General features: G+C 38.3%; 5 protein-coding genes and 1 long non-coding RNA gene across 6 annotated transcripts; 2 read left to right on the forward strand and 4 right to left on the reverse strand.

Moving 5' to 3' along the window:
- Positions 1–418: 418 nt before the first annotated feature.
- Positions 419–1,042, reverse strand: LOC148213380 (uncharacterized). The gene is made up of 2 exons (XR_015787275.1): positions 906–1,042; positions 419–686 (listed from the first exon to the last, which is right to left on the reverse strand). It is a non-coding gene; the product is annotated as an uncharacterized LOC148213380 (long non-coding RNA).
- KAI2 (alpha/beta-Hydrolases superfamily protein) lies at positions 820–2,767 on the forward strand. The gene is made up of 2 exons (XM_022276884.2): positions 820–1,411; positions 2,095–2,767. Exons 1-2 carry the CDS (start codon positions 1,044–1,046, stop codon positions 2,537–2,539), a joined length of 813 nt encoding a protein of 270 aa, XP_022132576.1. The 5' UTR covers positions 820–1,043; the 3' UTR covers positions 2,540–2,767.
- Positions 2,768–3,758: 991 nt separating this feature from the next.
- Positions 3,759–4,444, forward strand: LOC111005345 (uncharacterized). Its single transcript, XM_022276813.2, has 2 exons — positions 3,759–3,985; positions 4,084–4,444. The coding sequence occupies exon 2, from the start codon at positions 4,109–4,111 to the stop codon at positions 4,280–4,282; it is 174 nt and encodes a 57-aa protein (XP_022132505.1). The 5' UTR covers positions 3,759–3,985; positions 4,084–4,108; the 3' UTR covers positions 4,283–4,444.
- Positions 4,445–8,762: 4,318 nt separating this feature from the next.
- On the reverse strand, positions 8,763–10,831 carry LOC148213381 (uncharacterized). Its single transcript, XM_088124938.1, has one exon. The coding sequence runs from the start codon at positions 10,044–10,046 to the stop codon at positions 8,973–8,975; it is 1,074 nt and encodes a 357-aa protein (XP_087981064.1). The 5' UTR covers positions 10,047–10,831; the 3' UTR covers positions 8,763–8,972.
- A 1,525-nt stretch (positions 10,832–12,356) lies between these two features.
- Positions 12,357–13,231, reverse strand: LOC148213382 (uncharacterized). The gene has a single exon (XM_088125242.1). It carries the CDS (start codon positions 13,182–13,184, stop codon positions 12,921–12,923), a length of 264 nt encoding a protein of 87 aa, XP_087981368.1. The 5' UTR covers positions 13,185–13,231; the 3' UTR covers positions 12,357–12,920.
- Positions 13,232–14,039: 808 nt separating this feature from the next.
- On the reverse strand, positions 14,040–16,890 carry ARA12 (Subtilase family protein). Its single transcript, XM_022276781.2, has one exon. The coding sequence runs from the start codon at positions 16,666–16,668 to the stop codon at positions 14,371–14,373; it is 2,298 nt and encodes a 765-aa protein (XP_022132473.2). The 5' UTR covers positions 16,669–16,890; the 3' UTR covers positions 14,040–14,370.
- Positions 16,891–18,961: the final 2,071 nt, after the last annotated feature.

Consider the following 18,961-nt stretch of genomic DNA (forward strand, 5'->3'; position numbering starts at 1 on the left):
GACCTCAAATTTTCCTACGTGGCTTCAAGTTATTACTCAAGGAGAAATCCCTTAAATTGTAGCCTTGTGGCAAATTAATTTTAATTGAAGTTATTTTTTCTCTAATTTGAAAGAAATTTGTTTGCATTGTTATTAAAATTTTCTTTTAAAAATTAGAAATCCAAAATTAGTTGGAAGAATTATGTTATTTATGACTCGTAACGTTCATATTTCCTAATTGTTGTTTCTGTTTTTCTTTTGACAAAAATATCCTATTTTTTATTATAAAATCTTTAAAATATTTATAATAAATAAGATTAAATTTTAGAAACTATAGAAAATAGTTTCGTTTTTTATGTTTCATTTTCTTAAGCTTACTTTATATAATAAACCTATTATATCAAGTATCAAGATAGTTCTACAGCTTAGTTGGTCTACGTGTATAACTGAGAGCACTTTTCAACTATCATACGATAACGTTATCGAATCGATCCTTAGAAATTTGAGAACAATAAACTCGAAACAAAAAAATAACCAACAAATTTTACACAGGGCAGGTGTCATCGTGCATGCAAGCGCCAGACAAAGCGTTGAGCTCTCACATTTCCGAGGCATTTTCTTCTGAACCTCGCCACGCAGACACGCGTCCATGCCAACAGCTCCCAAACGCTCCACCTCAACTCGTCAAGCGCTAATCAACGTAAAAGCTAGAGAATAAAAGGGAAATTTCTTCCTTAAAAAATTACAACACTGTATATTTCTATTCAATTGCGTACCAAAAAAAAATGAGAATCATTATATTCTACAGCTACGTTTTGGGAGAATAAAAAGCTAAATAACAACTATACACGTGTTTGATTTTGAGAGGAGAGGAATATAAAAGAATCACAGAATTTGTTAAATAGAACAATCCGGAATATGCTTACGTGGCATTCGATTATTGAGGCGTGGAATCACTGGAGTCCTTTCACCAAATTGACTCTTGGCCGTTACAGCGCTGCCGTCGCGATCGCTCAACAGCAGTAGCACCACTCGACGAAGAAGCTCACAAATTAAAGCATATTATGGGTCTCGTAGAAGAAGCTCACAACGTCCACGTTGTTGGTTCAGGCCGACAAGTCGTGGTCTTAGGCCATGGGTTTGGAACCGACCAGTCGGTTTGGAAGCACCTCGTCCCTCATCTAATCGCCGATTACCGAATCGTGCTGTTCGATAACATCGGCGCTGGAACCACCAACCCCGATTACTTCGATTTCGACAGATACTCCACGGTCGAGGGCTGGGCTTACGATCTCCTCGCCATTTTACAAGAGCTTCAAATTACTTCCTGTATTTTCGTCGGCCACTCACTCTCCGCCATGATCGGACTCATCGCCTCCATTATTCGGCCGGATCTTTTCGTTAAGCTCCTTTTGCTCTCCGCCTCCCCCAGGTTTGACTTTGACATGGCTACTCCTAATTCTCCACCCACAAGTTTAAATCAATAATTGAGACACGGACATATTAATTTGTAGCTGTCGTTTTTTAGTTTAATTACATCTTTGGTTGTATTTTTACTTAATTTCAATTTTGTTGTATAATTTTAAAATTGAGAAATACTTGCCTCTTGTCTGACCTGGGCAAGAATTCTTAAGATTTTCTACTTATCATTCAGAGTAGGATTTTCCTCAGGGCGTGCTCTAATAAGCCTAATAAGAAATTGACATCAGCCGACTGTATATTTAATTTATAGTTTATGTTTAATTTTTAATTTCTGTCCCTTTCAGTATCTAGTATAATTCCTGACTTTGAAGTTTCAAATGGTTCTTTAACAAATATTTCAGCTATAATTTGATTTTAAAAGTTTTAATTTGATTTTTTGATTAGGTTAAATCTCATCCACATATTTGTTTATTGGACTTGAATGATATGTGATAACGATAAAAACAAAATGTCAATGTGGTACTTTTTAGAAAAATTGATAAAAAAATTGATAACTCATTATATTGTGTTAATATATATATATATATTTATATTTTTGGAATTAAGCCCAAATCAATAGATGGGGCGTACCAAAATTAAATTAGGAGTTCTAATTCGCCGTAAGTTTTTTGGTGGACTGGATTGATGGCGTAGGTATCTGAACAGCGCGGAGTATTACGGAGGATTCGAGGAAGAGGATATACAGCAGATACTGGACGCGATGCGGTCGAATTACGAAGCGTGGTGCGCGGGGTTCGCGCCGCTGGCAGTGGGCGGGGACATGAAATCGGGGGCGGTGCAAGAGTTCAGCCGGACGTGTTTCAACATGAGGCCGGACATAGCGTTGAGCGTGATGCAGACCATATTCGAGATCGATACCAGGCCATTGTTAGGGCTGGTGACGGTGCCGTGTCACATCTTGCAGAGCGCCAAGGACATGGCGGTGCCGGTGGTGGTGGCCGAGTATCTGCACCACAATATCGCCGCCAAGTCCATCGTCGAGGTCATGGAATCGGAGGGCCACCTGCCTCAGTTGAGCTCGCCGGACATTGTAATCCCGGTGATTCTCAAACATGTCCGTCATGATATTGCAGTCTGACTGACTGAGTCACACATATAATTGTGGGTTCCAAAACATTTGTTGTTGTTTGTAGGTTTGAGGCTTTTGGTCGTTTGGGTGAGAATTCGGTGGTATATGGTTTGAGCTATGATAATTCAGTATTGTCAGCACAAAATACTGAATTAGGTCCCTTACCCGGACCAAAGTATTTTTCATTTTTATTTTAGTTCATCAATTAAAACATAATAAGTTAATTTTAGTTCATAATCAATTCAATATAATAAGTTAGAATATGTTTCTCAGAGTATAATTTAATTAATTAAGATATTATCTAAAATCAAAATGTCGAATTCTAATCTCCATCCTTTGTATTAGAAAAAATGAAAGGGTGAATATGTCTATTCATTCTTAAAAAAATATATATATGTTTATCTTTATTGCTTCCCATTAACATAAGAATTTCTGTCTTTTTTTTTCATGGAATTAACACATAGGATCGTTGTTTGGATATATATATATATATATATATATATATTAGTACAATAAATAGGGTGAAGATTCGAATTCATGAACCTTTAATCGAAGATAATTTTTTAATACAACAAAAGTCTTTTAATCAAAGATAGTTGTCTAGATCTAAGATAGGTAATACCTCAAGCCTTCAAGCACTTGCAAGACATATGAAAACTTTATAAAAAATAAATATGGTAAAATTTTTTAAAGTTCAACTGCACAATCATCATGGGTGATTCATTGGTAAAAAGGACTAGTGTTAATTGAGAGGGAATGAGTTCAAGTAATTCCAATGTGTTTCCCAACACCAAATGTTGTACGGTCATACGTGAGATTAAAATATAATAAAATTTGTTAAGTCATTTGAAAAATACACAACAACACCGTGGTACGTCAACTATTCGAGGATCAATTACAATTCAAATTCAATATTTAAAAATTTAAATATCGAGTAATGAACTAAATTAAAATCTTAGAGATAAAAAATGACAGTTTGAAAAACTAAGAGTCTGAATAGAAACCAAATAAAATTGGAAGGATTAAAAATGTATTTTATCATTAAAAAATTATTGAAATTTGTTTACTAAAAACTCTGAATTAATTCAGCTGAAACTAGTCCAATTAAAAGGGGCCATTCCAACTTTTATCCCTTTTGCAAAAGTTTTTTCTTTTGCTTTTCTTTTACATAAAAACGCTAGAAATTGTACTAAATAAAAAAATAAAAGAAAAAAAAGCCCTAGAAATTTCCACAAATTGCTGTTATGGAGACGACCCGGCAAATCCGATCTGGTCCGTGCAGAACAAGAAAGCCTCCACAAGTCGCACCAATACAAATAGAGAGAGGCAGAGGGGGAGAGACTCAGAGTGATCGACGGCCAACGCCGAGCGGGAGGGAAAAATTGACGATTGGCGAGTGCAAGCGATAAACCCTAGTGGGAGAGGTTGAGCCCGCCGACGAGGGAGAGCGCACAAGTATGTGTCTGAGCGATTAATTGAGCGCCCTATAATTATATCTTTTCTGTGCAAAAAACCCCAGTTCCGATCGTCTTTCCATTTGCCGGTAATTTCAGTTTCCGGAAAAAGAACAGGACGTCGATGGGCTTTATCAGAAGTAGCTTCTCCTTCATAGCGGGAACCGTGCTTGGAATTTATGTGGCTCAAAATTACAATGTTCCCAACATTAGGAAGCTCGCCAATACTGGGCTTGTGGTGGCCAAGCACATCGAAGAAAATTACAGGAAGCCAAAGAAGAGGGACGATGACGATTGATTGGAAGATTTACGAGCCAGGTTCCCCTTTTCACATAGTATTGAAGACATGCTTATTAGTTATGAATCTGTAGTGGCATTGGGTACTGTATGTTCGAATTTTGTGGTTTCTTATTCCGGGAACTGAATTTTTTTAGCAATTAATTGAGTTCTTATTACTTAATCAGAGTATGCCAATTAGTTCTTGCATAAATGCATCATTGTTGTTTTTGGGCGGTATTGTGGCAATTAAATTGGGAAGAAGTTATGCAGCGCTTTGTAAAACCCTAGGTATGTGTTTGATTCTGTGTAAATTTTTGTCGATCATTTGAATTTGACGACTAGTGATGTTTATTTTGTCAACAGTTCGATACGTTCTGTCAAGAGTACTCTTTAATGTTGTATTGCAGAAGACCATCCTTAGGGGAAATGGTACTAGGAACGGAATTTGTGTCATATGTTCATAGTTTCCATTAAATATCCCTGGAACTGACATCATTAAGCATTGTATATCCTCATTTTCATTCATTGTTTGAATTAGTATATTGTTTAAAATTTAGTGGCGTATCCAAGTCATGACTTGTAGTTCCCATCTCGTGAAATTTTGAAGATGCTAGCCTTAATCCTCTGTAAAGGAATCAAGTATCCTCTCCATCCACCTGAGAAAAGCTTTGGATTATATTTTGACCTCTGCAAGTCGTATGTTCTACTTATTGAGCTTGTCAACAAGAGTATTTCAATCTTAGTTTGATTTTATTTTATTTCAATGGGATACTTTGTATTGGAGAAATATTGTACAAAAACTGGGTAGGAAGACAAGGTATCCCAAGCTCATGACAGCATAAAGAACGCCACTCGACGACTACAAAAGATATAGAATAGTTGCACAAATTTTTTGTTGAAGGAAACTCTAATTGGAAGGCTACAAAAATGAAAACCAAAAATTCAAAAACCAACCACCACTAGTCTCACACTCAATGAAAAAATGTCCACGTTATCTCTACAGGGAGACCTAAGGTTGATGATTGGAACAAAAATAAAAAGAGAGCCAGAGATTCAGATAGTTTTTGTTACTTATTGAACTTGAAGATTTTTAATGAGCTTATGGCATCAAGAAAAACACTAGATGGATGGATTTTTTATCATTTCTGTAAGCCTTCATCTCAAGGTAGTCTGGTTCGTTGGTTCTATCTAGGCTAGCATTTATGATTAGGCGTATACAAGATTTAACTGCTTTCTAATTGCCATTGTGAAACAATATTTATAAAACGTGAAAGGCCGCCCGTTCTATTCATGAGATCCAGGAAAACAATTTTTCCCTGTGAGATGAGGTGTCCTTAAAGAAGTTATTTGTATTGAGCAATATGATCATATTTTTAAGTTGACTGAAATATACAGGACATTTCAGATGTAGTCAATGAGCGTTGAACTTTAATGGGGACTGCAATACTATGATTTAGTTTGCAGGTAGTAGCTTTTTATTAGTTTATCAAGGGAAACTAATTGTGGTACAAGTGTTGCATGTCTTGTAACTTCGTACCAGGAAAGAGAGAGGGGGATGGAATCCATGCAATGTAGGTTGCATTTGAATTAAATTGTCTCATGTTGGCATCTGATGCATGTTTTTACAACAAGAACATAAAGAATATTGGTGGTACTCATTTTTTAAATTTCATCTAATTCTTTAACCTAATGATGGGGCGGAACATTGGGATCTCCTTTGTCAAAATTTGGGAAGGGAGATTTGAGATCTAGACTTGGATCCTTCAAACTAAGCCAAGTCTAGGAGATAGAAACTTGTGCATGGTGATGAGCCTGTCCACACCAAAGGACAGAGTGGTGTAAATTCTTCTATATGAGTTGATCAAGGTGTATTGTTCCATACTTGGTGTGCACTTTTTTGCTTCGTGTCATTAGTCATTACGTGGAGCTTGGATTTTGGTGGAATCCTTCCTTAGACTCTTTCTGTGCATTTGTGTTGGGGCTAAATATAAGTCAAGGCTCACGGTTTACCGGAGCCTCTGTTAAGTGGATTCAGGCTAAGTAGTGTGTTGCTGTCATTACAACAAAAAATTGTATGCTTGGGATAAATTGCCTGTAAAAAGGTTGCTAGGTTGCTATCAGCCGTTAAACAAATTTGAGTGTGAAACATAACCACTCAGTCATTGAGGACCACGAGACCACATTTTATTGTTTCGCTCTGCTATATACTTGTTTTCATCATGCTTCATATGTTGATGGAGTGGTCAACATTCATATTTACTTTACCCCCACATAACTAAACCACAACCTAAAAACAAAAACAAAAACAAAACAAAAAACTGATTTTTTTTTGGAAGTCTTCATTTAGCCACTCCAAGCTGCACCTAGTGGAGGTTCTTTATACTAGAAAGTTAGAAACTTGTCCCACTGTTGAACGTTCTGCCATTTTCTATGCTTTGACAAGTTGGTTTCACTATCTACATTATCCAAAAATAAATACTGTGCAAATGAAAAGCAGGGTTATTTGAGAAAGAGTTTGTTCTATATCAAAAGACATGTAGTCAACGAGATCAAACTTTTTGTTGGATGTCAATTTCCCCCGTTATTTATATATATGCTCATCTGGAACCTTTTTTTAACATATTGTCTAGACCTTCCCTGTTATCTATATGGTTCAATTTTTATTTTTAATCCAAGGTTGATAGCCTTTTTATGTTTTTTATTTATTGGATCTTATAATTCTGAATGTGCAGTTTTGATCACAAAACTTTGTGTTTGGCTAGTGTTTGATAATAATTTTACATAACTTCTTGTTGGATGTATTTTAAACCACATATATAGTTTCTGACCTTAAGTTTAGAAACCAACTGCTGCATCTAAAATTACCTACAAAAGCTTGCTGAAAATAAGTGATTGCAAAAATTGCTTTTAAAAGACACATTTTAGAACAGTGTGACTGTAGAAGAACAATCCAATGGCATTGTCCAATTCCACTCTCCATTGGCTCTCTCACCCATAAAGCATATTCAATATTACACTTTAATTATGGCCATCACTATTGCCAATGCCCAACACCTCTCTCTCACGCCCAACCTCTCCATCAGTCTGGGCCACCGTTGTCAATCATTTTTTTTACTTTTATATATGATATAGGGTAATATACACTAGGCTATATGGTAATTAAATGCTTGCCTTTTCATGTTTCGATGAATCATTATTATTCCTCTTTTTTATTTTATTTTTATTGCTGTCTTTTCTCTCTTTAAATTGGAGACATTTGAATAGAAACATCTCAGATAAGTTTCTAATTTGAACTATTATTAGTAAATTGTTTTGTTAGTTTTAGTTTTAGAGGGGTCTTTTTAGAATTATCATTAGGATTGTCATTACTAAAATTAATCCCTTCATCACAATTTAAATATAATTCAACTGGTTACATTTATTGTTGATTAAAAGATATTGGGTTCAGACTCCCACCCTCCTACCCTCACATGTTGTTGTACTCATTATAAAAACAAAAGTTAATCACTTCATCGATTTGTTTTCATTTTGGTATGGTGTATTGTCTTAGTTATTCTATGTGACTAATTATGAAATTGGTTCGGTAGGGTGTATTGTCTTAGTTATTCTAGGTGACTAATTATGAAATTGGAAAAATATAACATAACTCTGAATTTGTCAAAACTGGAAAATGGGGATCTAAAATGATATTATAAGGCCTTTTTTTATATATTTTGTTTGCAGCAAGGAAAGAAAGGAAATTTTTATCTTTTTCCTTGGAGGTAGGAGGGCGCTTTTCCTTTCTTTCAAATTTGAACTAGAAAGGTTTCCTAATCCATTACTTCTCAAGAGAGAAGGGCAACAAACACTCGATCTCGAAGGACGAGAGAGTTCTTTCTCGAATCCTTCATTTGAGGAGAAGATACCTCATAGTTGTTTTCTAACTTAGAACTCACACAAAAATATTATTGTTAACTTAACTTGGTGAGCATTTTTTTTTTCTCTCTTTACAACCACTTAGTGAGATTAAAATAACATTACATATAACAAATGATAAGAATTGAATGCAATAATCACAAGTGAACTCTTACTTTTTACCTCATATAGATGTAACATCTCATGATTATAATTAAATTTTATTCCACTAAATTATCGAATAATGTTTTGATGAGTATTGAACCTTGTTCAACAAGGACAATTATTTACCTCTCTTATCAAGGAAGTCACGTTTATATCAATTGTATAGTAAAAACACACTTTTGGCCAATAAGTTTGAGCTCTCATGCAACATTTTTATTATTATAATGATTCAGTCTACTTCAGGAATAAACCTATACAATTAAAAATTTATAATTGTAACCAAGCTATACAAATGAGAATATAATTGGACCACAGCATCATAAAAAATTCGTCCATTTCATTCATCCCACCATATTCTATATATAAGATTAGCCCAAGATGGAAAATCTTATAACTTCAAAGTATATTTTTTTTTTTTTGAAACTATAAAGCCTAAATCATCAAAAGAAAAAGAAAAGTTTATGTCCTTAACCCATCCATAATCATAAACAAGACTTCACCATTAGCATCATTAAGTGAGAGAACGAAAAATAGAGGAGAGAGAGAGAGAGAGAGAGAATTAGAAGCATGCGTGGCATTGTAATTGTTGATGAGAGAGTGAGAGAGTGAGAGAGAGAGAGAGAGAGTAGGAGTGGTGTAGGTATGTAAGGCTAATTAGGCTCACAGTCACAGGGTAAGGTTGCATGCGAGAGCGAGAGCGAGAGCTCCTTTAGCCATTCAAATGTCCGATGACGAGACAACGCTAACTTTTCCTGTTGCTCTTTTTCCTTTTCCACCTTCTTCATCCTTAATTCTCTCATCGCCTTTTCCCTTATCGCCGTCGCCGTCGCCGTCGCCGTCGCCGCCTGCGCGGTAATTTTGTTGCTACTCCCGTTCCTCCTCACGACCACCACCGCCTTCTTCGGCTCCGGCGCCACCGTCGACTCCACCGAACACTTGCACCCGACTCCGCTCAGAATCCCCCCACTACTTTTCCTGGTCTCTATCAAAATTCTTGCTCGCGGTCTCATCGTGAACTCCTTATCGCTGCTCCCGCCGCCGCCGCTGGTCGGAATGAACGACTTCCTCCTCGTGCTGCTCCGGTGTTTGAGGTCTTGCAGTTCCATTCCGGGAGCTTTGGCTACTCCCAGCCGGAAAAAATCCCACGTGGAGGACTTCTGGCTCCGGCCGCCGGTACTCGCCTGGCGGAACGTGGTCGGAGCCGCCTTAATTTGGGGTTTAGGGCTTGGATGGGAGTGGAATAAATTCGTGACTCTGGGACGCGAGTTTCGGGCGGCGGAGGTGCTGGTTATGCTCGAGGAAGAGCACTGGCTTCTTCTACTGCTACTGCTTCCGCTGCTATTCACGCTTCTGAATTTTCCGACCGACCCGGAGCCGGAGCCGTGCCGGCGGTATAATCCGGCGGAGCTGTTGTCGGAGCTTACAGAGAGGCGAACGGGCAGAAGCTGGCCCTGGTAGATGACCTCGTCAGCCAAGCACATTTCCGGCGGCGGCTGAGCGGCGGAATTACTGAAACCCCATAAAGAACCGAAATCAAATTCTTCGTCGGCGGCGGTCTCGACGGCTCTGGGTTTTTTCTCGAAAAGAGAATTGGGATTGTCTTCTTTAATTAAATTGAGGGGAAGATCGCATAAGGACAAAGATTCGTCTTCGTGATCGGGTTGCTCCATGTAAACCCCGCCTTCGCTCCATGTTTCTAATTTGGCACAGTTTCTGATCGCCATTTTCAACTCCAATTTTCAGAGAGAGAGAGTGTGAGGAAATAATCCAAATGGTTTAATTCTTTTTCCGAAACATGTGAAGAAGGGGAAGGGGAAGGGAAAAACAATAGTGAATTAGAAGAATTTCTTTGAACAAGTACAGAAGAAATAAGCAGAGAGAGGAAGATGGAATGTAAAGGCAGAGGGAAACAGAATATAAAGCAGGGGCAGCATTTGGAAGAACTGAAAAGCAAAGGAAATTGATAACTGTAAGGTGGGAATTGATATATATTTCTGATTTAGATATTTAAATAATGAATTCTGTGGAACATCCAAGATCATTCAAACAAGAAAATATTTATAAAAAAACAAAATTTTAAAAAGGAGCTTAAAAGAAGTGCAATGGGACCCCAAAAAATGGCGCCTTTTGATTGTGAGAAAAAGGGGGAAGAGGGAAGAAGTTGGGAGGAATTGGCGCATTGCCAGTTGAGGGGGAGCTGTTAATTAATTGTTGTATTTGTGATAACTGGCTTTTTTCTCATAAGAAATGAGTAAAATTTGTTGCATGCAGAAGTGGGGTTGAGGGAAAATGAAGAATTTTCTGCCAAAAGTGAAATATTTTGGAAGCTAAAAGATAGGGAGGAGACACAGAAAATCAGCTTTGAGAATTTAGTGGAGCATTCTCAAAAAGGGAAGAAGAAATCAGACAAAAGAGAGAGCACTTTGAACTTTAGGCTTTGGATTTAATCTCATAAACTCATTTCTGATATGTGAAAAGAGATGTTTATGTTATTTTTATATGGCTTATACCTTTTTTGGCTGTCTTCCTCTTCCATATGACAAGAACCAAATTGCTTTCAAAGGCCTTTTTTTTTTTTTTTTTTGAGAACATGTAATCAATAAAGTTACATAATACCATCCACGTGTTGACATTTTTCGATTTTCATGTATTCATGGGTTCGACATCGACATAAAAGATAAATTTGACATTTCTATATTACAAAATATAAACAATATCAACAAAATGTAACTAATATATACATAATATTAATATTGATAGGATTTAGAAAAAGTCGAGGTCGTCCTATTACTTTCTTCCTTGAAGTCCAGCATTAGGAGTTACAGGTTTCTTTCCTATTGAAATGGAGCCAGTCAAGAATATTATATCAAAAGGACGATGATGAAAAGTTAAAAAATAGAAAAATATTTATTTAAATATTTAAATATTTTTATATTTTTATAATTTATCTAATTTTTAGAAAACTATCTATCAGCATTTTATCGATGCTTCCATCAACATTTCTATGAAATCGAAGCGAAATGGAGAAGGAAGGAAGTACCAGATAGAATGAAGGAGCTGTCTCTCAAAAAAAACCGTACAAAAATTTAAAATTTTTAAGATTCATCTCTAACCCTTTTTGATATTCAAGGAAGTATTATATTTTTTTAGAAAATGAAACATACAATTTTGCCCCTTTTAAGGAAATATACATTTTTTTTACCAAGCCTAGAGTTTTATATAATATATAATAATACTTGAATTTGGAAATTTCGATTTTCTATTAACATTAAATTTTGAATTGTAGTCAGAATGAGAGGATTGGTTAATGTACTTTTATAACTAAAATTTTATGTTAGGGCATGAATTACATGAAGTGATATATTTCCATTGATCTGTAAACTAATAGTATAATGCGTATGGAAAAAGCACGATTATTGATTCACCATTTTATCCCCACCCCCCCCCCCCCCCCCCCCCCCCCCCCCCCCCCCCCCCCCCGATTACTATTTTACTATCATGGCCCCCTTACAGAAACAACCCTATAAGTTTGTCATTTTCAAAACTGGCCCAATTGGTTTTATAAAATGGAAGATGAACACGACTCGGGCCATGAAGCCTGATGGAGGTGATATTAACCTAAATGGTAAGAATTTAGCTACTCTGAAATATGTGTTAAAACTTAAAAGTACATATTTTCATTGATTACTTAAATAATTGATTCTTTTCAAAGAGTGATGGTAGAAAAATTTTAAAGTCACCACTCAAAGTGTCTTTCGAGTCTTTAGAGTGATGGTAGAAGAATTCTAAAGTCACCACTCAACGATAGTAGAAGAATTTTTGCTTTGATCATCGTCCACGTTGCTATTTTTACTCTCTTAATTTTTCAATCTAGGGACGGCACAACCTAGTGGATACCGACGGTTGGGAGGCTCCATGACAAGTCTGTACGGTTGGGGAGGCTCCATGATTCAAATAGACCGATCATCTTTCTTATTTCTCCATCCACATAAATAAAATGTCACTAATACAGTACCTTATTTATAAATATAAAAATATTTATTTGATATTTTACCCAAATTCCCATAGGATGAGATGGAAACCTGACGCCCACGTGCTCCCACGAATCCCTCGACATTCCATGAAAAATCTAAATTTTAATAAAACAGGCGGAAACAAAGAGCGAAGAAGAAACCATTGCCACCTAACTTATTTTAAATTCAAAAAATATATATAAAAGAGTTTAAAGATGATTTTACACCCCATTTATGTCACCAATGTTATAAAGACTTCAACAACAACCAAAATAATAATAATAATAATAAATCTAAATCTAAGCAAAATTTTGAAAAAAAAAAAAAGTTTCCAAAGACTTAGAATTATTTTTTTTTTTCCTTTCACTCAGTATATGACTCCATAGAAATTGGTTTCCTGTTGTTGTACCAAAAAATCCACAAAAAAAATTGGATCCAAACTAATTATTCAGAGTCTCGTGCAATTTAATTCTAACGCATTATATTAAGGAAGGAATATATATATATATATATAGAAGAGAAAAAAAAAAAAAAAAAAGGAACTGATCGCAGTATATGTCTGATCAAGAAGTTGCAGTCTCAGAATCAGGGTACTCCTTGGCGGTTGATCACGGAGGACGCAGCGTCGCCGGAGAGGGTGGGGGCGTCGGTGGCGCCACCGCCGCCGCCGCGGGTGGGCTTGGGCTGGAGATGGCCGTGGGTTCCATAGGCTTGGTCCTTGTAATCTTCCAAGTCCTTGTAATTCACGTACGGGCTGCTCTCTATCGGAATGCCCTCCAATTTTTCCTCCTTCCCTTCCTTCTTCCTCTCCGCTTGTTGCTGCGCCTGACCCGCCCCCTGCTTATCCATTTTCCCCAACCACGGTATGCTTTTGCTTTTTGTTTTATTTTCTCGCTTACGCTTTCCATTTTATATACGATTTGGAAGCTCTTACTGTATTGACACCTGTCACTTACCTGTAATTTCGTGGCGCTTCTTGCTTACACGTGTCTACACAGCCACACGTAGACTTCTTCCAAATTAGATGTGGACGGTGTGATTTTAAATTTATCTGGCAGCCCATGGGCTTACATGCCGTGGGCTGGCTAAGTATGGGCCCTTCGAAGTATTCTGTTGCCTCGTTCCTTTCATAATTGGAAATATATTGTTGATATAAATTTCAATTTAAATTGTACTATTGAAAATCTTATCATTATTGTTTTTTGTGTTATGTTTTCGTTTTTTTTTATTTATTTATGTTTTTATGTTCTCCAATTTTCTTTTCTGTTCTGGTTTTTACTTAATATGGTTGATGTCGAGATTTTAGTTTTAGGGTATAGTAGCCTTCTTTAATATATTATAGAAGCCTTTAAATCTGGCATGACTCACGAGTCACGGGTGCCCATGTGATACATGATACTATTCATTAAAATAGTTATTTAATATTTCTTTAACCCAAATCTGGGCAACGAGTCCACAAAATTGAATATCTCACATCAAATAAATTTTACAAGTTTTAGAAAGTAATTGTGGAGAGAGATGACCGAGATATTTTGAAGTGAGCTTCACAGCCATATAATGCTCAGACCTATTTAGAAAAATACTCAAATTCAACCTAAAATCGACATCGGAAATATGTTAAATCATTAAAATGAAAACTTTTATGACAAATATATATTTGGAAAAGAATAGAAGTAAAACAAAATACGAAGAAATGGAACAAGATGAGCGAAATGTAACACAACTTGAACATTATTTTTTCTTCCCAGCAATTGAAGTGAGTGCATCAGACACAAGCAATTACAAATACTGTACATAGAGGGGGGAAAAAAGCATCAAACGCAATTTTCTGTTATTATCAAATTTTTTTTCTTTTTTCCTTTCCTTTTTTTTTTTAGAACAAAACGTTAAAACACTAAATCCAGCTTCATTTCTTTGCTGTGAAATCGACAAATATTACATTAGCTATCGAGTTTCATGCCCAATCGATACCACCCCATCTTCTGGGCCGTTAGCCATGGAAATTCAAAGAACCATCTTCTTCATTTCCCTCTTTCTACGACCAACTAAACGCGATTGGACTTCCCACCACGTGCTTCCCGTCCGACCACTCAATTCGACCGAACCCCTCCGTACTCGGCGGAGCCACCGAACCAGACGCGGTGGTGAATGTGACTGTGTACGATTTCTTCTCGTTGGCTTTGGTGAAGCTTAAAGATTCTGGCTCCACCGAGATTTTAACCAGCTTGGTCTCCGACGAGATTGAGACTTTGTAAGTTCCTGGGGAGCCGACATTTGTAAGAGTTCTTGTGTGCTTGACCACAGTGGATCCACCGCCTTGGCCGCTCAATGCGCCTTCGAAAACGACGGCGAAGGAAGGGTAGTTGAGATCGTTCACGCTGTACTTCTTCCCGGCGTCGCAAGTGAAATCTCTCCTCGCCAGTGAGTTGATCTGCGACGATGTGTAGTTCAGTGCGCAGAGGAAGTTCAGGTAATCGTCTACCGTCAGATCATACACAAGACCCGGATTGAGGGCTGATACGGGATCCACATGTCCGGCGCCGTGATCGAATGGGGTGGATGGTTTTCCGGTGGCGAGGTCTTGGAGCTTTTGACCGCTTTTGTAGGCTGTGTAGGCGGTCGTCATCAACGCCGATCGAATCGCCGCCGGGCTCCAGTCGGGATGAGCCCCCTTAACGAGGGCAGCGAGACCGCTCACATGGGGGCAGGACATTGAGGTGCCCGAAATGATGTTGAAATCCACTCGTCTGTCATCAATGGCTAAACCGCTCGGTCCCACTGCTTTTGACCATCCAGCTAAGATGTTCACACCAGGGGCGATAATGTCCGGCTTCAGAACCTGTGGAGTGATCGAATTTGGTCCTCTGGAGCTAAACGCCGCCACCACCGGCGACGGTTCGATCCCCAATTTTGTCCCTTCGAATAAGATAGTCACCGTCGGATTTGGTTCAGAGATAAGATATTTCCTTATAATGTCGCCGGATTTCTGACCCACCGCCGTGGCTGGCAGTAGATGGGAGTCGGCCACCAGCTCCTCTCCGTTTGTGGCGGTGTTGGCCAGTACCATTCCGATTCCTCCGGCGGCTTTGACGACCGCCCCTTTCTGTACCCTAGGGTTTACACCTCGGTCACAGAATACGATTTTTCCGGCGACTTTTTCAGGGATCAGAGTACCTGTCATACACAGATTGCCATTACTGGCGTTGCTCGCATTGCCGGCGTAAATAAAAGGCAACAAAGTCGCCTGTAGCGGCTTGCCGCGATAGAGCGAAACTCCGGAGAAGTTTTTGCCGTCGCCGAGACTGACGTAGGCCGGGAAATCGCGATCTAACGTGCCGGCGCCAACGGTTGTGATCCACGGAGCCGTATTTGACAAGCTGTAAGGGCTGGGGCCCGCATTTCCGGCGGAGCAAGAAATGAGGATTCCTTTCTCCATGGCGGCGAATGCTCCGGTGGCAACGCTGTCCTTGTAATAGTCGGATATTCCACCGCCGAGCGACATGGAAAGGACGTTAACATTGTCCTCCACTGCTTTCTCTATGGCAGCCAAGATATCGGAACTGAAACATCCGCCGGCCCAGCAAACCTTGTAGGCGGCGACTCTTCCGCGTGCGGCCATTCCGCGGGCGGTGCCTGAGGCATATCCAAACAGGCTCGCGTTTTCCACGACAGAACCGGCGGCGGTGGTTGAGGTGTGAGTTCCATGGCCGTCATCGTCCCTCGGAGATCTCGACTCCTTGGATTCATCGATCGGGCCGAGAGTCGCCTCGTAGCCCTTCGAGAAATATCTCGCACCGATCAGCTTCCTGTTACAGTTCGCCGCAGTGAAATTCGTGCCAGATTCGCACTCCCCTTTCCAGCTACTCGGCACCGGTCCGAGCCCGGTATCGTCGAAGCTCTTACTCTCCGGCCAAACTCCAGTATCCAAGACTCCAATAATCACCTCCGACGCCGAGTTCGATTCAGGGTACAGATCTGCATTCTTGTCAAGTCCAAGAAACTGAGGAGTGCGAGTGGTATGAAGTTCATATCTCATCTCAGGCACGACCGCTAGAATCTCCGGTCGGCTCTCGAGCCGCCGTGCTTCTTCCGGCGTCAATCTGGTGGAAAATCCATGAACGACGTTGTTGTAAGCGTAGATCATCTCCGCCGTGTCGGAGACGGACTTGAGCGAGGAGTCGTACCAGTGCAAGTGGTGGTCGAAAGCGTCCGGCATCCGGTACTTGGCCACATGCACTATGTAAGTCTTCTTCTCAGCAGCAGCCATGGAAAGCCGCCCATAGAAGAAACAGAAAATCACAAAGATCCAAAGCGGCTTCGCCATTGCGATCATTTTGAGAAAGTTCTCTCCCTGGGAGGAGTCAGAAAATGGAGTGAGGAGTGAAATAATGGGAACTGAAAACGGAGAGTGGGGGGTGGGGTAGTTGCGTTGTTGAGCGAATAATTGCGTGAAGCCAAAAACGGGAGAGGACCTAGCGACAGCTCTGAAGGAACGTGGAAGGGGTACTGCTTCTGCTACTGGAGGAGTTACTCCTTTCTTCCATCACGTGTACAACCGCTTTTTCTCTTCTCTCTCTCTTTCCCTCGCCCTTTCTCCTACTAAATACAAATACTAATTAACATATTTCTTATTACTTTCTTTTCTTATCTTTTTTTTCTCTCTGCCCAAGAAAACTCCACAAACCCAAGAGCTAATATTATTAAATTACAATTTTTTGTTTTTACCGTTTGCCCACCTTTCATCACAACCATCTGATTCCCTAGAGATAACTATGATGTTTCGTTTCTGATGGCCTGTTTTTTTAAATTAAGTTTGTTTTCTTCTGTCAGTTTTTTTAAATTTAAGTTAATTTTAAAAATAAAAAAATTTGTTTTCACTTTCAAAATTTGCGCACTAAACAAAGGTGGAAAGTGTTATCAACGAAATTATGATAGAAAACGAAATCTCACTTATTAAAAAGTCTCTAGAATTTTAATTCATCTTTTTTTTTTCATATGCTCAAGTGCTCTGGGGCGATATCATTGTCAAAATACGGATGATGTGATGTGTTTGTTTATTAAACAAATATTAACTCTAATTTTCTACGATTGAAATGGAAAGATGGACAAACTTAGTGTGACAAGTCTATCAAAAATAATTAATGTGTTTGCTCTAAGAGGAGTATACTGCATATGTCATATTATTAAATCCAACCGTTTAGTAGTTCTTATTTCAACCATTTGTTTGTCATGCAGTATCAAATGAATCAAAGTTTGTTCAATGAAAACGTTAGCTAATTTGTTTATTAAAAAGACTATATATAATCATAATTAAAAAATTTTAAACACATAGTATAAATCGTCATTGATAAAATAAGAGAGGAGAGATTTGACGAACCTCCAATATTTAAGAAATATAAGTTGTTAGTTGGTCGGAAGTTCACCAACACATGTCGTGCATTCAGAGCTAATCTCCAGGGAGGTTCAAACAATATATTGTTGTGTTGGAAGCATAAGAGTTCGAAGACGCTGCACTCTAGCCACCCACCTCCCAAGTTCAGCTTTCCACTCCATGATTTTTGAAGATGATATCACGGACGATCAACATCTGATTATTTACAACCTATAAATATTTAAGGTAAATTGATTTATAGGTATGTGCGAGTCTCAACTTGAATTCAAAAGTGAATTAGTTTGGATTTTTGCTGACCTAAACATTGGAATTTTAATTACTTTTTATTGGTATTTTTTTATTGGGACTCAAAAGACGTTTGAGTATACTTTGTGTTAATAATACCATATTTGTATTAGTATTTCAGAAATCAAATTTTAAAATTTGAGTTATATTATTATTAAAAGTTGAAACTGGGAATAAAAAATGGTGGAATTACTGGTGATATATGTTTAAGCGTGGCTGGTTCACGGGCATGTGTCAGGTATGTCTGGTAGCGAGGGATGGTGTTACGAGTTGGTTGGTGAGACTTGAACACTGCTAAAGCTATCTGATTTTTTCTACTCCCAAATAAGCTGCCAAATTTCCACCTCATTTTCAGTATTATATTTATGAATATATAAATTGCTGTTCCGTAGCGACAGTCACCTACTCATCTTAATCATCTTCTTCGATAGCGGTTTAAGACGCCGTTGATTAGTTTTAGTGGGTGCTATATTGCCTTAATTTGTAGTCGAAATTCGGTCCTCTTATTATTAAAAGCAAACGTGACAAAAATTAATCTATAATTCTTATAGATATTTTAGGTTTTAGCCTTTTTGTTTTTGTTTTTTTTTTAAGTAGGTTGAGTTTTTTTAATTAGAAAATAAGAGTCTGTTTGGAAATAATTTTAAAATAAATGATTTAGTATAAGAAATTCAATGATAATTGAATTTGTGAAAATGATAAAAAGGAAAAAGCTGGGGCCGGGATCACGTGCATCCTTTGAAGAGCGAGATGTGGATTTTGTTGCGAACTTCGAAGGGTTAGACGACAGGAGAGGAGATGGAGTTGGTCTCTACACGTCGATGCCTTTGGGGCTTTCTGAAGTGGAAACGCCAACACTCAGAGACCAACCCATTTTTTCAACCAAATTTGGGAGATCTCATCTGTTTGGGACTCTTTTTTTTGGCAGTATTGTTCAATTTTCCATGGC

The sequence above is a fragment of the Momordica charantia genome, assembly GCF_013281855.1.
Source record: "Momordica charantia cultivar OHB3-1 chromosome 1 unlocalized genomic scaffold, Mcharantia_2.0 BLBB01000001.1, whole genome shotgun sequence".
In the NCBI taxonomy this organism is placed as follows: domain Eukaryota; kingdom Viridiplantae; phylum Streptophyta; class Magnoliopsida; order Cucurbitales; family Cucurbitaceae; genus Momordica; species Momordica charantia.